Below are 24,779 nucleotides of genomic sequence, written 5' to 3'. Positions count from 1 at the left end.
GTCTCCCCAAGCAGTGCCTGTAGCTCGTGATTCATACGCGTCCGCCACTCTCCGCTTTCAGTTTGTACTCCGCCAAATATCGTCCGCAGCACTTTCCGCTCAAACACGGCAAGGGCGCGTATGTCCTCCGTAAGCAGCGTCACGGCTTCAAGTCCATAAAGAACTACCGGTCTAATAATGGTTTTGTACATTGTTAGCTTCGTGCGGCGGCGTATGCTTCCTGATCGCAGCGTTTTGCGAAGGGCAAAGTAGGCCCGATTTCCCGCTTGGATGCGCCGCTGGATCTCCTTACTAGTGTTGTTGTCCGCGGTCACCAGCGATCCCAAATACACGAACTCTTCTACCACTTCTAGTTCGTCGCCGTCAACGGTTACCGTCCGTGGGAGGCGCGCATTTGTTTCCTTTGAGCCTCTTCCTTTCATGTATTTGGTCTTCGACGCATTTATTTTTAGCCCAATTCTCCTAGACTCCGCTTTCAGTCTGGCGTAGATTGCCTCCGCCGTCGCAAAGTTCCTGGCAATGATATCGAAGTCATCTGCAAAGCCTAGAAGTTGGCTACTCTTGGTAAAAATCGTGCCTCTCGTTTCAATGCCCGCTCGTCGGATCACCCCCTCAAGAGCGATGTTGAACAGCATGCAGGATAGACCGTCACCTTGTCTCAACCCTCGTCGCGTCTCGAAGGGACTCGAGAGTGTCCCAGAGATGCGTACGAAACACATCACTCGATCCAATGTAGCTCTGATCAGTCGCGTCAGTTTGTCCGGAAAACCGTATTCGTGCATTATCTGCCATAGCTTGTCTCGATCGACTGTATCGTATGCTGCTTTGAAATCGATAAAGATGTGATGCGTGGGCACGTTGTACTCCCGACTATGACAACATTTTTTGTCTTCACGTAAATGCCTATAACTTTTTTATTTTTCAAGCAATCAGTTCAAAACTTTCCGGAAATATATCTTATTCTTAGATCTTTGCTACGATGTTTTTAGATTCCCAAAATTCCTTTTGAAACGAAAGTTATAGGCGAATTCCAAAACGTGGCCCAACCACGTCGACACTCCCCTACACACAGAAATCCGAAAAAATCAGTATTTTTTAAATATCCAATTAATAGAGACAACGGTTATATCTAATATTGAATTTGCACAGCTGAGCTTTGCACAAATTCAAGCTGCAAAGAAATTTGCCGTGAAATCGTGTCTGCTGTTAGCAACAGGGAAGATGCATTAATGTGATGTGGCGATTTGCTTACTCAGGAATGTGGAAAAATATTGCATACCAACGCCACTTAACCATCAGTTACTAATAGCCGTATCATTTGGTGTAAACTGTTGATTTAAAAATGAATGTTTTGTGTTCACTGAAGAAGGCCATCGCTCCACTTTCGCTGGCTTTTCTAAAATATTCCATTTATTGCTTTTTTTTGAAACGATGGTTTTGACAATTGATGGAGGGACGGTAGGGGAAAGCAATGAAAAATTTTTTTGGGCGAGGAGGGGAAAGAGTGGAAAGGAAGGGGGGGGGGGGTAATAGGTAGCTACGCTTAACAAGTTGTCGTTGTGACTCCTATCTTTTTCCAATGCTGGAAGGTGCATGGGTCGAACCAAGCTCTATAATCAGAGATTATAACCGGATTTGAACCCACAACACCTGCCAGGGCGTGTGGCTCGCTGGTACCCGTGTACCTTTGAACCATAGAGGCGCTGGACAAAAGAAGACTGTACAACCCACTTATTAATGTAGCGACCTATCTGGTTTTTGGGCTATTTTTAGACACACAGATTGTACCTCTTCCTCCGTCAACTGTAGAAACCACCGACCGAGAAGTTTTAATCTAACTTGTTTTTACTTTCAGAACGACGACACTATGCAGGCCCTTACGACTTGCAAGGTACTGCGTGTGACGTTGTTCGTCCGTAAGCGTGTTAGTCCGCGTTTCTCAGCGCGGGTCTTCGTAGAAAGGCTCCGTGCCTATGAAATTGACCAAACTCGTGTTTTAGTCTTTGACCTTGAAACGCGGTCAGGTATTAATAATAATATTTTTTTGAAACGATGCCTCTATGGTTCAAAGGTACACGGATACCAGCGAGCCACACGCCCTGGCAGGTGTTGTGGGTTCAAATCCGGTTATAATCTCTGATTATAGCTTGGTTCGACCCATGCACCTTCCAGCATTGGACAAAAGATAGGAGTCACAACGACAACTTGTTAAGCGTAGCAACCTATTACGCCCCCCTTCCTTTCCACTCTTTCCCCTCCTTTCCCAAAAAATTTTTTCAGTACTTTCCCCTACCGTCCCTCGATCAATTGTAAAAACCATCGTTTCAAACAAATATTAATATTAATGCCTGACCGCATTTCAAGGTCAAATACTAAAACACGAGTTTGGTCATTTATTCCTTGCCTAACGGGTAGTAACCAAAATTTTGAAAATTGTCTGAAATAGGCAGAGATATTTGAAGAAGATCTGATTTACTGAAACGAGAGATACATTATCCATTGTTGGAAAAAAGTGAACATTTGAAAACGATCCGTAATCGGCTGTTCGGCGAGGCTTCAGTTCAGTCTACAAATGCTTGACGAATAAAACAACAACAACAACAACGGATGTCGAAACAGGAGCGTTGTACGGCCATCATGTCAACTTTGCGAATGCATCTCTTGATTCTACCAATCAACTGTCAGCAATTCGTAGCTTTCCAGTTATTTTTGTACACGAGGGAGCTCAAAATCCTGAAGAAATCTTCGATTGCGCGACACTGAGGCAGATTTGTCGGTTTGTGCTTTTTGGGTACAAATGGGATCGAATGGGTATTCAGGAACGAGTTTTGTTTTTTGGCGTAATGCGATGTTGCTTCATCCGGCCAAAACACGTATGTTCCATCTGCATGATGTTTTTGTAGAAACGGGATCAAAATTTTCTTTAAACATTCGTTCAGGCACACACCTTGATTGATTGGCAAACCAGAGGGCTTGAACCGTGGCTTAGACCTAGACCTTAGACTTAGACCTCTCTTGGAAATGGCAATCTACAGATTGCTTTCTGTTCAAACAATTATGTTTAAACTTGTATTTTATGCTCGGAGATGCAGCAGAACTATCCATGGAATAGTATCAATCATTTCCGGGAATGTGCGTCTTCGAAAGAGCGAAGTAACTTTCGTCGTCCACAACAAAACATTTTCCGGAATAATTTATCATCAAGCAGCGGAATTGGGATTTCAGTATCGAAATCTGTTGTTCAGTGTATTCCGTTGCTCTTGTCATCTTTCGGCACTTTATTCCGGCACTTTTAAATTTTTTTTATGGTCAATTTAACAGCTTGAGTCATTTCTTACTTCTGCGGAGTTGTCTCGGCGTGAGAGACGTGAATGCTAACCACTACACCGGGACTGACCCCGGCTCTTTTCAATGTTTTGCAGATATACTGGATAGAACAGCTGAACTTTGTTGCGGCATCCAATTGGCTGACGGAATCCTTAGTCCTTGTTGTTGTTCAAGGCACGAGAAAGAGAACGAAGTGCTTCTGCGTTCATCATTTTGGCTGGTCTTCCACTACCTTGCTTGCGAGTAGTTGTTAGGGATCTTTGGATATGGGAAATAGTCGAAACCGAAACATTTTCACTTTTAAAATATTGTAATTGCCGATATCTTTGTGAAATTCGTAGAAGGATACAACGCGCACGCGAAATGCTTCTTGTTTTGACGCCATTTTAAGCAAAATTTGGCAATAAACAAAACAAAAAATACTGGCAGAAAGAGAGAGAGAGAGCTAACACACACATCTTCTTTTTCTCTCTGAGCTCGTTTGTCATAGGGGACAAAATCCAAAATTTTAGTTGCCACCCGTTATTTTGCGCATTGTTTTCAACATTTTCTGAGCAAGAGTAAAGTGTCCCTTCTTTAGTCATTTCTTTGTCAATGAAAATCAAATTACGAAATCTTCAGCAGTAGACGAAGAAATCAAATAGCCAAATTTTTTCAATTCACCCGCATTTCTAGCGTTTTTTGAAGACATGTTTCGTATCATTTCTGTTGTAAGTAAGCGGTTTGATGATGCTGATTTTTTTTAAATATTTTAATAAAGAAATCGCGTAAATTATAACGGTGAATGGCATTAATAAGCCTAACAGATTGCGATAGAAATCTTAAAAAATAATGAGAAAAAGGTAAAAAATCTAGGAAAATTCAAGTAGAACTCTGATATAGAAATTTTATACTAAATTACGCGAGATTTTAATTAAAATCCTACTTGGTAGAAGTTTCTCACATAAAATTTGGAAAATTTAACATCAGATTAAAATAAAATCGAAATAAAAAAATATTGCTGCCCTACTTCATACATACATCCCTGGCTCCTGGGCATGTTATTGTTACCAAGTTTTAACTACGTCAAAGTTTAGTCAAACCAGATCCATATATAATTGCGATTTTCGCACATTTCATCGTTAATAAAATTCGCTGTTTATGACCGTTTGCGAATATTCTTTTATTTTTATTTTTTCCAGAGTATTTGCGAAATCTTTAAAATCGAATGAACATTGTTACTTTAACTCAATCGCTTCTTCGAAAAATTACCGCGTCGTTTGGTACATTTTTGATTGGTTTCTTGGTGACGTCATTCGCATCGTTTGAATAAAATATACCTCTTTTAGAATCTTCGCGTCAAGCAGCTGTTTTCATATGCGGTCCTAAAACGAGCTTTAATTCAACGAGAGCGATAGTTCATAAAAATTCTTATTTGTCTTTTTTTCAACTAGGTACTTTATTTTTTGTAAAACCCTTGAATTTTTTGACACGAATTGAAATACAATTCACTAATAACCATCGGAAGTTCACATAGATAATCTGCGGTAATAGTCTACCGGCAAATTACAACGGTTTTGGTTGTTGATTTGTACTCTACTTAGTACGAAATGCATTCAAACAACTTCCCCATTCTCATGGGTTATTCCACAGTTTGTCACTGTAGTTTCCCCAAATGATCAATAAACTTACCCATTCAGAAGTCGAGTTTTCCTTTTTCGGTCATCTAATTCGGCCAGTCGGAGCAGAAACGAAACAAATTCCACATCGTTCTTAAACTGCAACAGATTTCGTAAAGTGTCCCATTTTTCCGCATTTTTCGTCCCGATATAGATGTTCTTACTGAAGTGTTGATGACGGTACTTTTTTACTCGCTCGCTGGCGATGGTCGCTGCTGCAGATGATGATGACCCGGATAAGGCTGACGATGATCTCACGGGCGGTACAGCAGCTGAACTGTTATTGCCGTGGCCTGTAGGATTACTAGAGCTGTTGCTGGCTGGATTATTACTACCGTTGGTAACTATGGGAGGAGTTGGTGCACGCACTGCTCCTGTTGCTACTGCTGATGATGACGGTGGAAGACTCGATCCGGTGCTGTTTTGGTCAATTCTATTGACCGCTAGTCGGGCATTGCTTGGGGTACTTGCGGTACTATCCGTATCGCTGATATTCCCATTTGTCGTCGGAGCAATCTGCGAGCCCAGCGACGGTAGGGCGTCCACTTCCGGTTTATCCTCATTGTCCGTGTTAGGTTCGCTGTTGTTGTTACTCTGTATACTGGCTGGTATCTCCGATTCAGTGTCACTGTCCAGCACTTTTGGCATCGCGTCACGCATCCCCTTCGATTTTTGGCTGACCTGTTTTATGTCGCGAAAAACTTGCACAACTCAGCTCAAAAATTTTCACTTTCCCATAACACGCCTTTCGAGGCACCTGTTTTTTTATCCTCGCAAATCAAGCAAAATTTCCTTGTTTCGGAGTTCCATTATTTCACTCTCACTCACTTTCACATCGCAATCAAATAAAATGTCTAACTTTTATCATTGTTGCGAGCAACATGCAGCGAAAAAAAGGAAAAACTGGAGGCTGAATGCCAGCCCCGCAACGGTCGACGTCGATCCTAGCAGCGATGGAGCCCACTCCTGGATTTTGGGAGGAAAAAATCCAACTATTGCTCGAAATCAATTTTCATCATCACTTTATCGCCATTTGAAGCGGTTGATCGCGCACGAATTTATCCATTCCCGTTCCGGTCGCGAGTGCATTCTGTTTTGAAAAACTTTTCAACCATTAAAGTCAAACTTTTCCTAGCAAAAATCGCAACTTTAAATCGGCGGAAAACTCGTCAGGACGAAACTTTTCATCTTTAATGCCACTTTTTCACTTTTCCTGCTTCGTTCGTCGGAGCAATGTTGCTCGTTTGCTCTCGCATTTTCCCAAGAAATCCTTACGACAGACATGATGAGAGCGCGCGCTTTTCCTCTCGCGCCCTTACAGGGATCGGCATATATCACGGTTTCCGATTTCGCTACCATCCTTGGTGTGCTCTTTCTCCCGTTATGTGTTTCTCTTGCTCTGAATCTATTTCACTAGATCTGTGTATTTTCATCATAAATATTCTCCGGCAAACCGTCAACCATTTTCACGCATGCATTCCATTCGGAAAAGCGGCCGCTGGTTCGATTCGATTTACGCCCCATTCGTGACAGCCACCCTCCACACCAGCTCGCTTCGTCTGTCGGTCGGTCATTCGCTGCCAAGCAGGAGTGTCATCGGTACGCTTCACCAAAACGTGACGCGTTTGTGTGCGTATACGTCTGACTGTTAGCAAAATGTGTGGTAAGATTGGAGCAAGCATAGCATCACACCATCGTCGGATTCCACCCAATCTTTCCCGGCGCTTGTGGGTGGTTGGGTGGTTGACGGTGAGTGAAATAATTTAACTCATACATGGATATATACGGTGGCTCTACGGAATCGGTACGGAATACGGAACACGGAAGGAGGTCTTCAACAGCCAAGGGATAGAACTATCGTAGGAAAACATTGCAGCTCTAACCGGGGGTTGTTTTGTGCCAGCGTTATATGTGATAGAGGGTTCATTATTGATAAGAAGTGTATGGCGATTAGATGGATAGAATGTTGTACCAGAGCTGGCATATCACGTGGACTACAGTTGGGGTTGTCTTCAACACGTGTGTTTGTGAGGAAAACTGAAGGTTGAATGTAGGGACATGTGTATATTGGTATCAAAAGGTACTCTGTCAATTGTTAGGTTCATATTTCTCAACTTGAGTGTTAATTTATCAAAAGCATAGTAGCGGATTGAACAAAAGTTCAAAATCGGTTGAATCAAACTGTATTGTATCACGTTTATTAAGCTATTATTATTTTATTTTATTTTGTATTAATTAGCTGTTGTTGATCGTTTATTGGGATTTTCAAACACAGATCTTTCAAGTGTTTTCAAATAAAGATATATTAATTATACACTAGTATTTTTCGACTGAGACATAAGAATCGAATGAATGGGATTTTGGCCGTTCAGTCATTAAATTATAGTAGACGTTATATTTGCCTTTTTTCGATCCGGATTTGGATCTTCATCAGGGCTTCTACGAACGGGTATTTTTATTAGCTGTTGTTGTCTGAGTTATAATTTGTTTGTTCCTTACAAAGTGTTGATAGTCTTTGTCTAAATTCTTTTAGCCTCCAGTGTTGTCTGGTTTTGGATTTTGGTACAATTTGTTTTACTACATAATGTTTAAGTTAATCAGAATTTAGTAACGATTTCTAATTGTGCATACAGTATTGTTTGGACTTACTGGTTTTTGTATTATTTGTATTTGTATTAATTATATGGTACAAATTAGGTGCATATGCTGCACTTGGCTGGTAAACGGCTGAATAATGTGTACCGTCGGTGCCTTGTGCACGTGTAGGCATAAAATAGACCCTACAGTGGTTCATAGCCTCTTATTCAGCAACTCCTATTCTTACCTCCTCGTGGTACCAGTCGGGATACGAGCAACTTTGGTGGAGATCAGGTAACCAACCCCGGTGGAAGCCAAGGTCGCATGCCGACAGGAAAGGAGGGCTCTTTCGAGCTTCGTTGGCCCTCCGGCGAAACAGGGGGTTGATGTAGCAGGCTTTGCAAGCCGTCACCACGAAAAATACTAAAGCACGGAACGAAGAACAAGGAAATTCTTACTGGAACAATCAGAATAGACCCACGCGATGAAAAAGGACTATGGATTGGAAACTCGGGACTCGAGTGCTCTCCGACGTATTGAAGAGCCGCAAGTTCGACGTTGTAGCGCTGCAGGAGGTGTGCTGGAAGAGCTCAACGGTACGTACGTTCAGAGATGGACATACCATCTACCAGAGCTGCGGCAACACACACGAGCTGGGTATAGCTTTCATAGTGAAGGGCGAGATGCGGAAACGGGTGATTGGGTGGTGGTCAATCAATCCTCGAATCTGCAGGTTGAGAATCAAGGGCCGATTCTTCAATATAAGCATCATCAACGTGCACAGCCCTCACCTCAGAAGTACCGATGACGACAAGGATGAATTCTACGCGCAGTTGTAGAGTGAATACGACCGCTGCCCAAAACATGATATTTAGCTCGTCATCGGGAATTTCAATGCCCCGGTCGGCCAGAAGGAGGAATACAAACCGGTGATTGGAAGGTACAGCACACACCAGCGGATCAATGAAATGGGCCTTAGACTTATCGACTTTGCCGTCTCCAAGAACATGGCCGTACGTAGTACCTTTTTCCAGCACAGAATCCATCACAAGTACACCTGGAGGTTACTAAATCAGACAGAATCACAGATTGACCACGTTTTGATCGACAGTCGGCACTTCTCAGACATTATCGACGTCAGATCCTTTCGAAGCGCCAACGTTGACTCGGACCACTACCTAGTGATGGATTCTCCGTTGTAAACAACAGCCGGTACCGACGCCTTCCTCGGTTAGATCTCGTGCGGCTAAAGCAGCCAGGCGTCGCCGCAAACTACGCGCATTTACTCGAAGCTGCGCTGCCGAAGAGGACGAGCTGGACGAAGCCCCTCTCGAGGACTGTTGGAACATTATCAAAACAGTTATCAGCAGTGTGGTGGAGAGCTCCATCGGGCTTATGAGCCGGAATTAGCGTAACGATTGGTTTGACGATGAATGTAGGAGGATGATGGATGAGGAGAACGCAGCGCGGGCGGCCAAGATGAGCATTGCCACACATCAGAACGTGGAAAGACACAAACAGAAGAAGATGCAGCGAAACCAAATCCTTCGGAAGAAAAAGCGCTACCTGGAAGAGCAAGAGTATGCAGAGTTGGAGCGGCTGCATCGTTCTCAGGAAACGCGAAAGTTCTACCACAAACTGAAGGCGCTTTCGACGGTGCAACAAACGGGGAAGAGGGTGCCAGCACCAAAGATAGGCGAAGTTAAGGAGGCCATCATGCAGCTAAAGAACAACAAGTCAGCTGGGAAAGATGACATCGGAGCGGAGCTTATTAAAATGGGATCAGAAAAGCTGGCCGTTTGTATGCACCGGCTAGTTGTTACAATTTGGGATACGGAACAGCTACCGGAAGAGTGGAAAGATGGGGTTATCTGCCCGATCTATAAAAAGGTCGACAAGTTGGACTGTGAGCACTATCGAGCGATCACCGTTCTCAATACCGCCTATAAAGTGCTGTCCCAAATTATTTTCCGCCGACTATCATCAATTGTGAATAGATTTGTAAGAACTTAACAAGCCGGTTTCATCGGCGGAAAATCCTCCAAAAGGGCCGTGAATACAGAGTTCCCACGCATCATTTATTCGTTGACTTCAAAGCCGCATATGATACCATCAACCAGAAAGAGCTATGAAAAATCATGGACGAGAACAGCTTCCCCAGGAAGCTCATCAAACTGATACAAAGTGTTGTGTTCGGATTTCGAGTGGATTGTCAAGTTTATTCGAATCATACAGAAGGCTTCGCCAAGGTGATGGTCTTTCATGTCTGCTGTTCAAAATAGCGCTACAAGGTGTTATGAACCGAGCGGATATCAACACTTGGGGCACGATATACAACAAATCTAGTCAATTCGTCTGCTTTGCCGATGACATGGATATTATCGGCAGAACATCTATGGCGGTGGCTGAACAGTACACCAGACTAAAGCGCGAAGTAGAAAAGATTGGGTTAAAGGTAAATACGTCTAATACATAGTACATAGTACATGGCCAGCGGAGCCGAGGCCGAACGACGCCGCTTGGGCAGTAGTATATTGATCGACGGCGATGAGTTTAAGGTAGTCGACGAATTCGTCTACCTTGGCTCACTGTTAACGGCGGACAATAATACCAGCCATGAGATTCGGAGGCGTATTATCAGCGGAAGTCGTGCTTACTATGGGCTTCAGAAGCAATTGCGGTCGAGCAGACTAAGTCCCCGTACAAAGTACACCCTATACAAGACGCTTATTAGACCGGTTGTTCTCTACGGGCATGAAACATGGACAATGCTCGAGGAAGACCTGCGAGTGCTCGGAGTTTTCGAATGACGAGTGCTAAGCACGATCTTCGGCGGCGTATATGAGAACGGAGTATGGAGGCGGAGGATGAACCATGAACTCTCTTGCACCGTGCACAGCTCTTTGGCGCACCCAGTATCCAGAAGGTGGCTAAAGCTGGACGGATGCGATGGGCAGGGCATGTTGCAAGAATGCCGGGAAACTACCCTGCAAAGATGGTGTTCCCCTCAAATCCGGTAGGAACGACCAGGACGCACCAGGAGCGCAGCGAGCAAGATGGTTAGACCAGGTGGAGCGAGATCTGGCGGAGAGTACTCGGTGTCCGAGGAATAAGAGAGCGGTAGCCCTCAACCTAGTTACATGGAGAAACTTTGTTTAACAGGCTTTGTCTTAGGATGGTAAGCCACTTAAGTTAGTAAGTAAGTATACTGCACTTACAAACTGGATTCTTCCCAATAGTTGCTCGTCTTTGGCTCGATATGGTGGTTTTTAAATATAATTCTATGTCTGTCTGCGGTTTTTCTATATCGATGTGCTTTGTTTTTTGTTACACCTGCTTATTTTAATTAGCTTTGCTTTGCTGCAACTTGTTAGTTTATTTTTATTTCCTTTGTCACTTTTCTGTGTTTTGTCACTCTTTCGCCTTTTTATGCTATTAGATTAGTTCTCTACCAATGCCGTCCCCCTACTAGCATGGTTGTTACAAAATAGTTGTGGTAACCGAATTATGACTAATTTCAGTCGTAATCCGGTTGTTTTAACTAGATGGACCTTAAGTGTGCTACTTGAGCGGTAAGGAGGCGTTGGATACTTTTAACGACAGTTAACAGTTAACAATCACTTGTTAGCAATGTTGTAAATCGAACGAGAAGCAAACGATGCCTACTGTCATGCGAGCGAGTGTGGCAAGTATGAAGTAATTTGCGGTTTCGTCACCAACGAGAATGACATTTGCTGAGGATCGCTTATGTAGGGGAGCAAAGAGTGGAGGAGGGGATCCGGGAGTTTGGAATTTGATGTTGTTGATATTACTCCTACTGCAGACAGCCTCAGCGAGTGCCTCAGCTAATGTCAAAAAACCTTTATATGTGTGCGTCGTGGAATACTTCATAGTGTGCAACGCTTACTTGTTACCGGTGATATATCGTTAACAATTGTTTCGCTCTACGACATAACGAACCTACGCAGTTTTGCAGAACGACAGGGACAAAAGCTAAGAATTATTGTATAATATACAAACTAACTGTGAATAACCCCTATTGACCCCCACCCCTGGAGGAAACGTCTAACATCCCGCATGTCCGGCTTGGTAACGACGAAGAAAAGGGAATCGAGAACAAAAAGGGAGTTGGCTGTGGACGTCCGTTCGGAACAGAAGCCACGTTAGTGGTCGCGCATTTAAGTGTTCGCGTGTGGAAGATTTATTCGCCAGTTCGTCCAAGTAATCGTAACCACCAGTAACGGGTATTAAAAGTCGTTAAACCATTGAAGCCGTTAATGCGAACCAGCAAATCGGAAAGTTTTCCGGAACGGAGACAGCATTGTGGGCACGGCGTTTTCCACGTGGCCGATTATCTACACCATTCATTACGGCCAGTAGTTACTGCAGTGTTCGGTTTACCTTCAGGACGCCCAGCCAACGAATCACAAGAAACAGTATTTCAAACCACCATTAAAGTTCGATCGTTGTTGCGTACCAAAAGTACCAAAACCAAAGGGTGGGACATGGACAATGTATGTAGTTTGACACCCACACCACCCCTCTGGTTGCCATTCATGCCAAAAGAGAAAGACCTCCGATATTTGCGCTGAACTTGCTTTGGCTTTGTTATTATTTGTAACTAATGGCCCTTTTAAGGGCCACCAACAAATTAAATAAAATTTTACGTAATCTGCAATTCGTTCTTGTAAAAATGTTTAGTTTATCGTACCTAAAACGCTAAATATATGCTACTTTTGTGGCGTTCCCTTCAAACTACTAAGCTACAACACTGTAAAATTCCCTAAAACAATTTTGGCTGTTGCTGATACATCGAAGAGATATTTTCAACTGAAAGAAAATTCAATTTTATCTTCAATTATTACTTGATGCTGAAGGCCAAAAAGGCTGATTGATGGATGATATTCACATTTATCGTGAAACATTTACTAGGAGCTCGAATGTCATGATAATTATGTGCCTTCCGGGACGGAATTTTCGCTAATTCACTCACCAATAAGAAATGAACGAACATCTGAACCTCACGAGCGGTTTCCGTAGCGCAACTGCTCACTGTTAGAATGAGCCAACCCGGAGGCGATAGATACTTATGAACATACACATGCCAGAAATTCAGTCTGCATTAGTTCTTGCTACGTTATCATAATATTACAATATAATGTTAACATAGGCCTACGTCACCCTTTCGTACAACCCTTAGGACTGTATACCTTATAGTTTTTGTTTCATCTTTCTTTTTCTGCCGGAGCACTACCGAATGCATGCTCTCAAGTTCATGGAATAAATCAGTCAGTTCCCTGCTTGATGCCCTGCTTGGCATGGAGTAAATAGTCTCTAGTCTCTAGATTAGTTTGCATCATAGCCGTAGCTAGGAAATTTCCCTAGGAGGGGCCTAGGCGGTGCACTATGGCGCAAAGCTGGCCAAAAGTCAAAAATACAATTTCAAGCTTTTTCCATTATTATATTTTTATCATTTTCTGGAATACTTTGAGAGGTTAACCTGAAAATTCTAGCCAGTTTAAAGTTAAAATGAATTTTTGACAAATGTCTGAACATGTTGAACATGTTGAAGAATGATATTTTGTTCTTCCAAACAAAATGTATGGGAAACTCAACACCAATATTAGGCGATCAAGAAAGTATGGCGGGAAACGTCAGAAAACGATCACGTTAAATGCATCTTATAGGAAATTTTGCTGCGCTAAGGAAGTAATATCGACTTTTTGGCGGGTATATTAGAAGTGATTTCTTCTTACATGAAGGAATGATTTTCTCTTCCATAGGAGAATTCCACGAAAGCCCCAATTAAAAATGCTCGTGTTTGTTCAAATTTTGTGTAGTTGTTTCTTTTCGGAAAATTTTAGACCCCTGACTTTTTACTTGGCGCTTAGGGTGTCTTTTTCTGAGTTAGGATGATGCCAAAAATCATCATTTTTGATCAATTTTCTTTCTTTGAAAATTCGTAACTGTTGAATTACTGAACTGATTTGAATTTATTTTTATATAGTGAAGATACCTTACGATGGGGCTTCGAAGAGCTAATTCTTTAGTTTGAACGAGCTTAGTGGATATCGCAATTTACTAAAGTTTCTTTTTTGTAATAATTTTTTTATGGCTTGTGAACCACCCTAATGCATTATGATACAAGTTTTTTATGCTTTCAACGGCAAATACAAAATTTGCCATCTCAAAAACAAAAACCACAATGAAATAAGTAAAAAACGAAACTATTATTTTTTTAATTTTGTGAACCACCCTAATGAGCGATCAGTTTTTTGATTTCTGATCCCAAATTTGAAATCAGTGACCCAAAATTAGTTAAAGATGTTATATTCAGCCGATTTGAAGTAACTTTTGACTTTTGGCCAAGCTTTGTATGGAGGAGCGCCACTGTGCGGTGCCTTCCAAAAAAATTTTCACTGTGATGAAAATATCGATCTACTCGAACTACATAAATATAATGTTCTCAGCAGAAACATTTTATTTTTTTTTATGTTGCCGACTCGTCGCGTCGATGTGAAGAGAAATGAAAATGTTTCAGCGGAAAACTCTTAAACGCCAGCAGCATAGAGATGGAGTGGCTTGTGCTGTTTCAAGAAGTTGCCTCCATTCATCACAATCTTGGGCCAATCGTCGCCAATTTCCCAATCGTCTCAGAAGTCGCAAATCACTTTCGACCTGGGCAAGCCAACGCTGTAGAAAATTACTCATTGGATATTTTCTCTTGAAAAAATTGGGTCGCAGTAGTTTAGAGTGACGCGATTTTATCCAATTTTCGAAAAACTGACAGCGATAAAAATACAGTGTAAAGTGTTTTTATCACTGTCAGTTTTTTCAAAAATTGGAAAAAATCGCGTCACCTGAAAAGCAACGCCGCGGATAGATTTTGCGCAAGCACCTGGAAAATGCTTAACTTTCTCATCAGGACATCGGAAAACAACTCGGAATCGTGCATTCAAAGGTGAGCATCGAACGGAAGGAGAAATGCCGTTAGAAGAGATGTTCTATCATATCAGTGATCAGGATCACACGCTTGTCGTGAAAGCGTTTAAGCGGAATCCCAATGCTTCGGTCAGGGATGTGGTTAGTTTCTTTATTTGACTAGTTATTTATGCATACGTACAAAGTGCGGAGGGCTCAACCCATGACGAACGGCAAAATACGGTGGGAAAATCACGGGCCGGGAAACTGTACACCCATATGCTAACGAAGCCTCATTGTCTCATCATGGATGCTGAGACTTACGTCAAGGCGCACTTCCTGCAGCGTTATGAAGCAGGCACTACGTAAGTATCCCAAGGAGGTCAAATCGGAGGAAAAGATGAAGAAAAAGCGAGTTTTCGTACAGAAGAAGCTGCAGCCATATGTGATACAGAACCTTATTAGTGGATTTAAGCGTAAGGTGCGAGCATTCGGTTATGGTATTGAAGTTGAATGAAATAAATATGCCAAAAGCATTAATGGGTTATATTTTATTGTCTGAAAGTTTGAAAAGGATCGGTCAATTAGGTAATTTTCTACAGTGTCTTTTCCATGATGCAATTTGATGTAGGACACCGTTTACGAGGCTTAAAGGAAAAGTTAGTCCCACGACCTGTGCGTGTGGTGATTACTCTCAGATTCGATCAAAATCACTGATTTTCCATCTCTGACTGTAATACTAGGTAGTCTGATAAGTACCTGAAAAATGAAACACGGAGACGTTTTTTTGGCCAAAGTCAGTTTTATTTTCCAATATACTCTCCTTTTAGGTCGATGCAGCGAGTCCAACGATTTTCTAACTTTTTATACCGTCCGAAAAGTACTGGATCGGAAGGTCTCCAAAATACGCCTGTTTCAGTTATGAGCTAAAAGTAAAAACGCTTACCGGTGAGACATCTCTTCAGGTTAGGAAACAAGTAATAGTCGCTGGGGTCCAGGTCTTGTGAATACGGTAGCGGAGGCCAATTCGAAACCGATTTCATGCAATTTTGCTTGTGCAACTAAGCATGCATGAACAGGCGCATTGTCGTGATGATAAAGCGGTTTTTCTTCTTCAAATGCGGTCGCTTTTCGGCGATTTCGATTTTCAATCGGTCCAATAATGATGAATAGTATGCTGCGGTTATGGTTTTACCTTTTTCAAGATAGTTCACGAATAATATGCCATGTGCATCCCAAAATACGGAGGCCATAACCTTTCCGACCCATTGTTGCGTTTTCGGACGCTTCGGAGCACTTTGGCCCGGTAAAACCCACTGTTTTGCTTGTTGCGTTGACTCAGGAGTGTAGTAATGGATCCAGAATTCATCCATTAATTATGAATCGGCGCAAAAACTCGGTCGGCTTACGCGAAAATAATGCCAAATTAAGCTGGGAAGTCGTCACACGAATTCGTTTTTGGTAAATGGCTGAAGTTTTGACAGGCGTTATTTGAAGGATCAAGCTCGACATAAATGGTTCACATTAGTGAATACTAATGCCATCTCTTAGAATTTTCAGGTACTTATCAGACTGCCTACACTGAAACAAAGATCATGGTAACTGTTACCATATTAAGGGGTAAAATTAAAAATGATGCAACAGTGAATTTTTGCAGAAAAGCATCCATGCTTGACTAGACCATGGTTCCCGTTGTTTTTACCATGCTTTTACCTACATGACGGTATGGTAATTCTGAGTATCCCATAGTATTATAATGGTATATTTTACCATGATTTTTTTTATATTGAATGGTAATAACAACCATGAGTATGGTAATTTTAAACATTGTTGTGAACCTGAAATACCATTCAAAGGTAATATATTTAGGAAATTATTAATTTTCTAATAAAAGAAAGGATAGCGATTTATTTCAGAGTAGTTTATTTTAAATATTGTTTTTATATAATTGATTACAAAAAATATCTTTTAATTCTGATATAATTCTTATTCTCTACATTATACAGATGAATAGGTGGCCCATCGTATGAGTCAATTTTAGTCAAACTGAATTTATTGTATTTACCAACTACTTTGAATGATGCTAAGTGATGTGTGTACTCTGAAACCTGCCACTGCTGACATGCTACGTATAATACATTATTAGCAATCAGTATATCTATAATTTCAAATAGCTCTACTTTCTGAAAATCCATTGACGACCTTGTGAGGAAATGGCCAACTTTGTACATAGTTCCTTTATATGATATTGATTTGGAGGCATAGAAGCAAGAATTCAAAAAATCACTTTTTAAGTTTAAATATGGAAAATAGTGCATATCAATGAGTTTAATCTTAACGAAATTTTTTATAACTGGCAACTCTTCGAAGAATTTAGAGTGACTGGCATTATATGAGAAAATTAAGTTAGCTTTTGTACAAAGTGTATGGCAAATATTGCGTCGAGACGTAATGTTTCTACAATACCTCTTAAAAACTTGATGAAATGCTTCGAAACGAAAACTCCAAGTATACCGCGGTGGCCCTGTTTTTCTTATAGCTTCTGGATAATGCAGCAGTATATGATATTTTGGTTTTAGTTTTTTATCAAATAAATCTTTATAGAGTGTATGGTGGTAGATTATCTGTTGTTGTAAAGTTTCTAACAACTTTTCATTGAACCTTGGTAAGAGAACCAGATCAGCAAGTTCAACCAATGAAAGCGCGAAGTTCCAAATTTCGTCATTCTCTGCAATTAGTTCACCAAAGATTAATGGAAAATAATGAATGAAAAGCATCATTTCACGGGAAGTCATTTTGAAATTAGTAGTTTTTATCTGCTCTTTTGTGATTATTTTAAAAGTATTTCGTTTTTCAGTGTCGCCGTAATCAAACATTTGAATTCGGTAGTTTATAGTTTGCAATGAAATATTAAGATTTTTTATCATGTAGTTTAAAACGAGAGCTATATCGTAATTACATATCCCATGTGAATATAGGTCATGCATTGGGTCAACAATTGCAGTATCAGCGACGTGGTAGTAAACTAATTGATTAAAACCGGACGCTTCTTTAATTCCTGTCTCTTTATAACCTTTAGCTAGATCTTCCAAGTAATTATTTTTATTCCGATTTATGTCAGGGTTAAGACAAACCATTTCTTGAGAATCATACTTGTTTATTTTGCAAAATCTGCAATAATATAAAGAGTTGAAAGAATTCGCATATCCCATTAAACAATTCATTCCTAAATTGTCTCCAAGTATTCCTGCTAATACAAAATTAACTACGATAGTTTTACCAGCAATTATCAATTCTAATCCATTGCTTTCTAAATCGCATAGAATAGCTATTAACTCCTTTAATGATTCGGATGGACCTAACTCTGCCATATCTTTTGACTTCACGAACCCAGCGACAAACAAGTTTTCCAAACGTGATAGAAAGTGTGATGGAATAGTTGGAAAGTTATAGTACAATCCACATACCTTATGAGTTCCTGAATGTGCACCAATTGCGTCATTTATTTCTACGTCATCCGAAAATAAGAAAAAAGGAATAACTGCTTTGTTGCCAAATTTTGATTTGATTCCCTGCCATAGACTTCCGTTTACAACATTTGCTATATTGTTTTCCTGTTCTAATCTGCGCATATTTTCTATTGTCTCTTCATAAATATTTCCAGTCTCGAAAAATTTTTTGATTTGATGTTTGATTGGCATCAGGCAACTTTTAGAACGGATATTTTCCTCTTTATCCTTGTAACTTACACTTTTTGGTGCATCATGCAGATGCATATTTTTAAGTTGGCTTTTAAATTTTTGCTCTGAAGCAATAAACTGAAACGGGTCTCGCAAATCATCTAATAATTGTTGGAAACAGGGGTCCTCAGGTATAGGTGCTAATAAGTTCAATGTGTCACATATTGGAACGACAATGTCTCTGGAGATATCCCTTTGAAGATCGAGTACATCTTTTCGTGTAAGATTTTTTTTACTATGTAGGTTAAGTGTGAAATTCAAAATACATTTTCGTAGACTATGCCTTATATCTAAAATTTTCTCTTCGCTTATTTTCTCCTTTTCCGTTTCGTCATTTTTCAACGCTCCTGTAGAAAACTCCACATCGCAAAGAATTGGCATATTTTCCTCTGTATTTGAAATTTCCTGTGACTCTTGGTAAGGTGTGTAATTTTCATTGTCGACGTTGCACTTAAAAACATCGGCATGCTGCATGTTAACATGTCGTTTGAAACGATAAACATCTTGGAATGAAGCTGTTGGTATACAAATCGAACATTTATACTTGAAGGTTGATGGTGTTCCATGTAGCAGAGTTAAATGATCGAGAAGATATTGAAAGTTATCATACGGTTCCTTGCACAGTTGGCAGTTTATTATGGTGCTCTCTCAAATATGCTAATAACTGTAACAACTGAGTGTTCTTCGATTTTCGCATGTAGTCAATATTGTAAAAAAATCGACTGATGAAACACCAGAAAATTTCACAGCTTTCAGGATACTCAAAACCAAGGATAGTTTTGAGCTTTAGAACAACATCCAGGCAACGTAGAAAAGAAGGGAGCTGATACTCCAGCGATTTCGTAACGACGAAATATGATTCGAAACGGTTAGGTTTTCCAATAACACAAATTCTAGGTGACAATGATTGGTTATTAGAAGTAAACTCTTCTCGCAAATCACAGAGCGCCTTTTTGTACTCCTGTTGAGTATCAAATATACGGCATACGTCAATTTGCGCCTGAAGAATCGTTGGTAGTTTTTTATTCGATGCCCTAACCGGCTTTAGAATAGCATGGAAAACAGTGCAAATAATGTAGTCACGGGAGTCTGAAAATACAAGAAAAAAGGCATATACATACATATGCATTATATTCATAAATTACCAAATATACCTAGAGGTAAATTTGGGTCATCCAATAACATCACAAGCTCTAGAGAGAAATGGTCTTTTATGTTGCTTATCTGAATGTACTTTATAAAGTGAACTGCGAACTGCTCCCAATTTTCAAACAGATTTTTTGTTTTGTTTATTCCCTCGTGTAGGATGTCAAAATCGCAATCAACCTTAAATAAAGATTTTTAATTAGTATTAGTATTACTATATTTGCACTAACTTATAATTACCAATAAGTATCCATTTTTATCACATAATCTTGGCCATTCTTGAATGGTATTTTGCTTATTTACATCTTCGTCTTTTAGAATACTCCTAAGACGCAGCAAAAAGCACTCTTTCCACTGTTGAAAAACTTTTTCGCCGGGTTCTGAATTATTACGCATCCAGTTTCTGAAAGCCGTCAGTCTTTCAACCTCTGTGTAAAAAATATACTGTTTAATTGTACTTTGATATTATTGTAATTTTAAGGTTACCTGCAGCCGAAAGTTCCAATGCTTTGGAATGCAAATTTTGCAAGACGTTTACACGCTTGTTCTTAACCAAAGTCTTCTTGTGTCTATTGTGGAAACGATCATAAATTAAACCCGATGGGTTTTTTTTGTTCGCCTTATAGTCTCGTGGATTATAGTAGATTTCCTAAAAATGAAAAATGTTTATTAAAATTACGTATATTTTTTTAGCTGCTCATGATGAATTTATTTATGAATTAAATTTATGGTAACTACCGGGATTTCCGGAGGAAAACGTTCAGAGATGAGCTGGGCGAATCGTGCCATATCTGGTAGCGGAAAATTGCGGCGACGAGCAATGTAATAATCGACGATAGTATGAGCCAAAGATCTTCGTTGTTCAGAATCCAATTTGTTGTGCATTTGGTAATGTTCGGTTATTATTTTGCCCTTTTCATTACGATTCAAAATATCATTGAGCAAATGAATTGTCACACTAGTTGATAGTAGCTTGTGTTCTGATACTCCGGGTAACACACAGCTTTCCACATCCATAGGCATTTCTGTATTGGACGGAAATTGTGGACATAGTGCGCTTTCTTCCCATTGAATTAGCTTTTTACGTAGAGCATGCTTATGCCCTGTCCATTTGGCAACCGAAAAAACATCTTCGAGTGCTCTTTCGTCCGATAGTTTTAAATATTCTACCGTAATTCCATGTCCTTTAATGGCGATATTTAAGCATGACTGAATTTGTAGACAAAATATATCTTACCAACTAAAATAGCATAAATGGCTGGATCCAATTCCCACTCATCAACTATAAGTTTGTGTAGTTCCGGATTTTTTTCAGTTTCTATTGTGGGGAAATTAAAATATAATATATTTACATTTCAACGAAGGTTTCATACTACTTACCGATAATGAATAGCGGGTCAGCCATGTAGTCGTCAACACTTATTTCAACCTGATTTGCATTCATTTTATACCGGATTTCGTATGCAAAATAAAATTTTCTGTCCGAATCTGTTGCAACGCTTTCATCAAAATGGCGAACAAATGCAAATTTGCTATCACTGAAGAAAATACCATGTTCAGAGTGGGTTTAAAAATTTAGTCTTGTAAAAAGTAATGATAAATCTTTTTATTTATACCATTTTCATAGTAAAAATATAAGTATGTCATAGTAATTCCGAACAGCTCATGGTTAATTTTACTATTTAATGAGAATGGTATTTTCTACATTGGTAACATAGTTTGCATTACCATGATGTTCGTTTCAGTGTAGTAAGAGCCCATACGAACAAGAGTTTGCTCTACTTTTTCCATAAGCTGAAGGATCATTGCATAACAGCCATATAATTCAATACGGTAACCAACGTATTTTGGATCCCATCGGCAGCTGTACATAATTTGGACACTTACAGCAAAATCAACTGGAGGTGCCCAAATTATGTACAGCAGCTGGTGGGGTCCGAAATAGGTTGGTTACCCTACATTTGCCAGTGTTCGAAATAGCAGTTTTTGTTTTTATTATCGCAAACTATTGTGACGTGGTTATGTTTATTTAATACAAATCTTTATAGTGAGTGAAACCCATACATATTCAGTTTACAGTTTTTTATTCACTAATATTCCTAGGTTCTACGTATCTCTCGCCGGCAGCAGCGTTTGAATGCCTTCCAGCCGACTAACCTTCGGTCGTTCAGAAACTGGAAATGGTTTTTGATGACAAGTAAAAATTTATCGTACGACATCCGACCATCACCGTTCTCGTCGAACATGGCAAACACGATATCGATCAGATGTTCGATCTTCATCACTGAATCGGAACATATAGTTACGGCTCGCGAAAACTCATCTCGCGAAATACTGCCATTTAGCGAGTGGAAAACTCGCATTGCCAGAACAAAATCTTTCATATTGCGTAGCACTTTGCAAAACTGCTCAAACTCTTCGTAAGATACTTCGTGATGATTCTCTAGACTGCTTAATCGCCCGATAATTGTTTCATAATGATGTGGCTCGAGATGTGTATACCGCAACAGTATCCTAGCGAAATTTTCATCTGTGATACTTACGCCATTTTGCGAGTATCGTCCGAATTCGATCTGCAGAATCTCGGTTTGAAGATTTTTCACGAAATGATGAAATTCCTCGTATGACAACGAACCGCTACCTTCTATTCCGAAAAAATGGACCTGCAAAGTGGTCATCGCAGTGGAGTATTCGAGCTGCGTTAGCGTTTTTCTAGCGTCGACATTAACTTTACGTTGACGGATGGAATTTCCCAGCAGTTTTCGAGCTACCAAAAACTCTTTCCGATTTATCCGGTGGTTACCATCGATGTCAAACATATTGAAAGCCAGGCGGAAACCACTTTCAGGCCGAGTTAGTACCGAAATCAAAAACAGGTAATCCATAAACGAAATGATACCCTTATCGGATGCATTTCGAAAGAAATTGACATTGCTTTGGCTTACCGGACTCACAGCGGCTTGGAATTGCGAAACCTCGTTATCTGTCAGAATCCGACGTCTAAGGCAAGGCAGAGGATATCGTTCTAGAACCGACTGCAAAAAGTCCTGTGGTGTCATGTAAATCTGCCACCCGTATTCGACGGAAGCGAATTGCAAAAACCGACGCTCGTTGCGTGTCAAATCAGCAATCGCCGTTTCCGCTTCTGCTGTCGTCCGGTTGCTTGTGGTGCATCGGTTGTTTTCCTGAACTTTTCGAATTCTAGTGTAGAATAGGGCGGTCGCAAAACCGCTTCCAATTAAAAAAGCTGCTTTTAACACAGTAGAAGCCATCCATGGGCAGTGAACTGAATGACATTTCTAATTGTTCAGGACTTTTATGTCCAAGTAGGTTATGGCGTGGTAGTGTTTCATAAGGTTTTGCACGGGCGAGCATAACCTCGCTTCTTTGACGTCTATCAGTGGTTTGTTTACATGCACTTGGAACGTGGGTTAACATGTTGAAAGTGAATATTGCTTAAGGCCTTAACGGCAAGTCAGAAAAGCACAACAACTGCCATTCCGAGTAGTTTGGAGGGCGACACTGCTGGACAATACGCTTTTAAAACGTTTAACTTCAATTTATGCATATCGTGTTCGCCTAACAAATAGTAAACAAACCACGAGTGGATGTCAAATGGATGAATCGCGTTCATTCGTGACGTCATCTTGTAAAACCTTATAGCATTAGTTTAAATGAGTGTTACAGCTTTACCAGTTTATAGGTACCTAAAGAGAACACGGGAAGAACAACTATAAAAGAAAATATATTTCTTCAGCTGCTTTTTATGTGTCTAATTTGTTTGTTTAATTATTCATTCGTTGCTAGCTGATACGCTCTTGCCTCGGAAAGGCGCAGCAACCCAGAAGAGGAAGCTGCCAAAGCTTCGACTCCTGGGCTGGGAGTCCTGGAGTGGGCTCAGAAGGCCTCTTCTGTTTCCGAGTCCCAGGGCGTTGTGGTCACGGAGGAGATTTTGGATGTGTGGTTTGACCTATACACAATACGTACCTTTTTGGTTAGCTTATTCGGCGTGAACGGAGGGGGTGTAGGCTCTGTGATGATATATAGTAACTAGCAAGTTATGAATTTATGATTTACTTTGTAGTTAAAGAAATGAATCGCAATTGGCGAGAATAAACCTTGTTCAGTTTTTGGAGTACTACGCTGGAATCAAGATGTGTTTTTGCTTTTAGACCGACATAACCGGGGTGGTTACCGACGGGTGAGGATTAGCCGATGCGCGGTGTGATGCAAGGGAACCGCCTATCAGTTCGCGTTCGGCGCGACGTCTAGTGGATCACGAAGCGGGTCACTCAATACTTCGCTGAGGTTCGGTGAGGTTAAATTCAAATCTGGAGACTGGATAACGCCCGCCGTGATCCCTCCCGTGTCCACAAAATCGGTGTTTACGGTGTTGAATAATGGCAGTACCTGCGGCCCAAGGGTCACCAAACCGCTGTGTCTATCGACCGGATAATCAACGACGCTGGTCAAACACCGAGTCGCTGGTGCGGGCGTGATGAAGATAAGGGGGTGCCCTTGAGGGGGTCCACTCCCAAAAGTTCAGTGATGACGTTCCGGCTCGTCAAAGAAACTTGAAGAACCAGAGCTCGTTTTCACGGGACCAAACTAATCACTTTATGACGTCTCGTATAAACGAAAAACGTGTGTTCGCTTTGGGAAAAACGTGTGTTCGCTTTGGGAAAAACTCTCCACACAGCCGACCTTCTGGCTCAATGGATCATTGAAAAAGCTGAAACATCTCACAGATGGCTCCAGCATAGACATGTTCTGTCAAACATACTCGACGAACGTCTATGAACGACTGTCAAACTGCATTTCAATCTGATTGGTCCACCCAAAAAGGCCGATTCAGATTAACCACAGAGAACAGACATCCAAGGGAAAGGTCCCCACTTGGATAAAACTTATGTCAAATTAGTTGGGAAACTATAGTGATGATGTCGCTAAAGGCGCATAAAATTCTACACTAAACTCACAACATCTAGCTTCTGGCGCTAGCATAACGCTCACAGTCCATACATACTAGCGCCAGAGGAGCCAAAGGCTGTCAATGCACAAATCAAAAGAATCATTTAGTTGGGAAACTATAGTGGTGGGGACGCTAGCATATTAGGTGATTTTAGTTTGAAATTTTATCCAAGAATTCCCGAAAAATTTGTTCCTGAATGGATGTCTGTTCTCTGTGGATTAACCGTCAGCAAACGTCAACAACAACGGAACGGAAAGAAATTATGACGTGTAATCTACATCAGCCTTAAAGTTTACTCTGAATATGGCACGTGGCGCTTTAGTGTCCATCTAGCGGCAAGCATGAGCAAAAGCTTCCTAAAATGATCCATTAGACAGTTCAGTGGAATCTGATTTTAAGCTATATGTACATAATTAGGGTAGTTGATCCAATAGTTGT

The 24,779-nt window shown here is 40.7% G+C and overlaps 2 protein-coding genes and 1 long non-coding RNA gene across 3 annotated transcripts in view; all 3 read right to left on the bottom strand.

Moving 5' to 3' along the window:
• Positions 1 to 20,204, bottom strand: part of LOC128746068 (uncharacterized) — a 30,462-nt gene extending 10,258 nt beyond the window's left edge. Inside the window, exons 1-4 of the mRNA XM_053843119.1 lie at positions 20,108 to 20,204; positions 19,856 to 20,018; positions 19,673 to 19,797; positions 4,999 to 5,666 (exon numbers count right to left, since the gene is read on the bottom strand). Coding sequence (XP_053699094.1) covers positions 4,999 to 5,666; positions 19,673 to 19,797; positions 19,856 to 20,018; positions 20,108 to 20,158 — 1,007 coding nt within the window. The 5' untranslated portion in view covers positions 20,159 to 20,204. The remainder of the gene's footprint in view (positions 1 to 4,998; positions 5,667 to 19,672; positions 19,798 to 19,855; positions 20,019 to 20,107) is intronic.
• On the bottom strand, positions 18,924 to 19,703 carry LOC128732601 (uncharacterized). Its single transcript, XR_008411819.1, has 3 exons — positions 19,610 to 19,703; positions 19,378 to 19,549; positions 18,924 to 19,312 (listed from the first exon to the last, which is right to left on the bottom strand). It is a non-coding gene; the product is annotated as an uncharacterized LOC128732601 (long non-coding RNA).
• Positions 20,205 to 21,468: 1,264 nt separating the features above from the next.
• Positions 21,469 to 22,641, bottom strand: LOC128746067 (calcium uptake protein 3, mitochondrial-like). Its single transcript, XM_053843118.1, has one exon. The coding sequence runs from the start codon at positions 22,639 to 22,641 to the stop codon at positions 21,469 to 21,471; it is 1,173 nt and encodes a 390-aa protein (XP_053699093.1).
• Positions 22,642 to 24,779: the final 2,138 nt, after the last annotated feature.

Source organism: Sabethes cyaneus, chromosome 1, assembly GCF_943734655.1.
Source record: "Sabethes cyaneus chromosome 1, idSabCyanKW18_F2, whole genome shotgun sequence".
NCBI lineage: Eukaryota > Metazoa > Arthropoda > Insecta > Diptera > Culicidae > Sabethes > Sabethes cyaneus.
Note: the sequence above shows the minus strand (reverse complement) of the source record. Positions and strands in the feature narration are given on the sequence as shown.

Bases quoted from the DNA above. Each gene is read 5' to 3' on its own strand.
- LOC128746067 (XM_053843118.1), bottom strand. From the start codon at position 22,641: ATGGCTTCTACTGTGTTAAAAGCAGCTTTTTTAATTGGAAGCGGTTTT.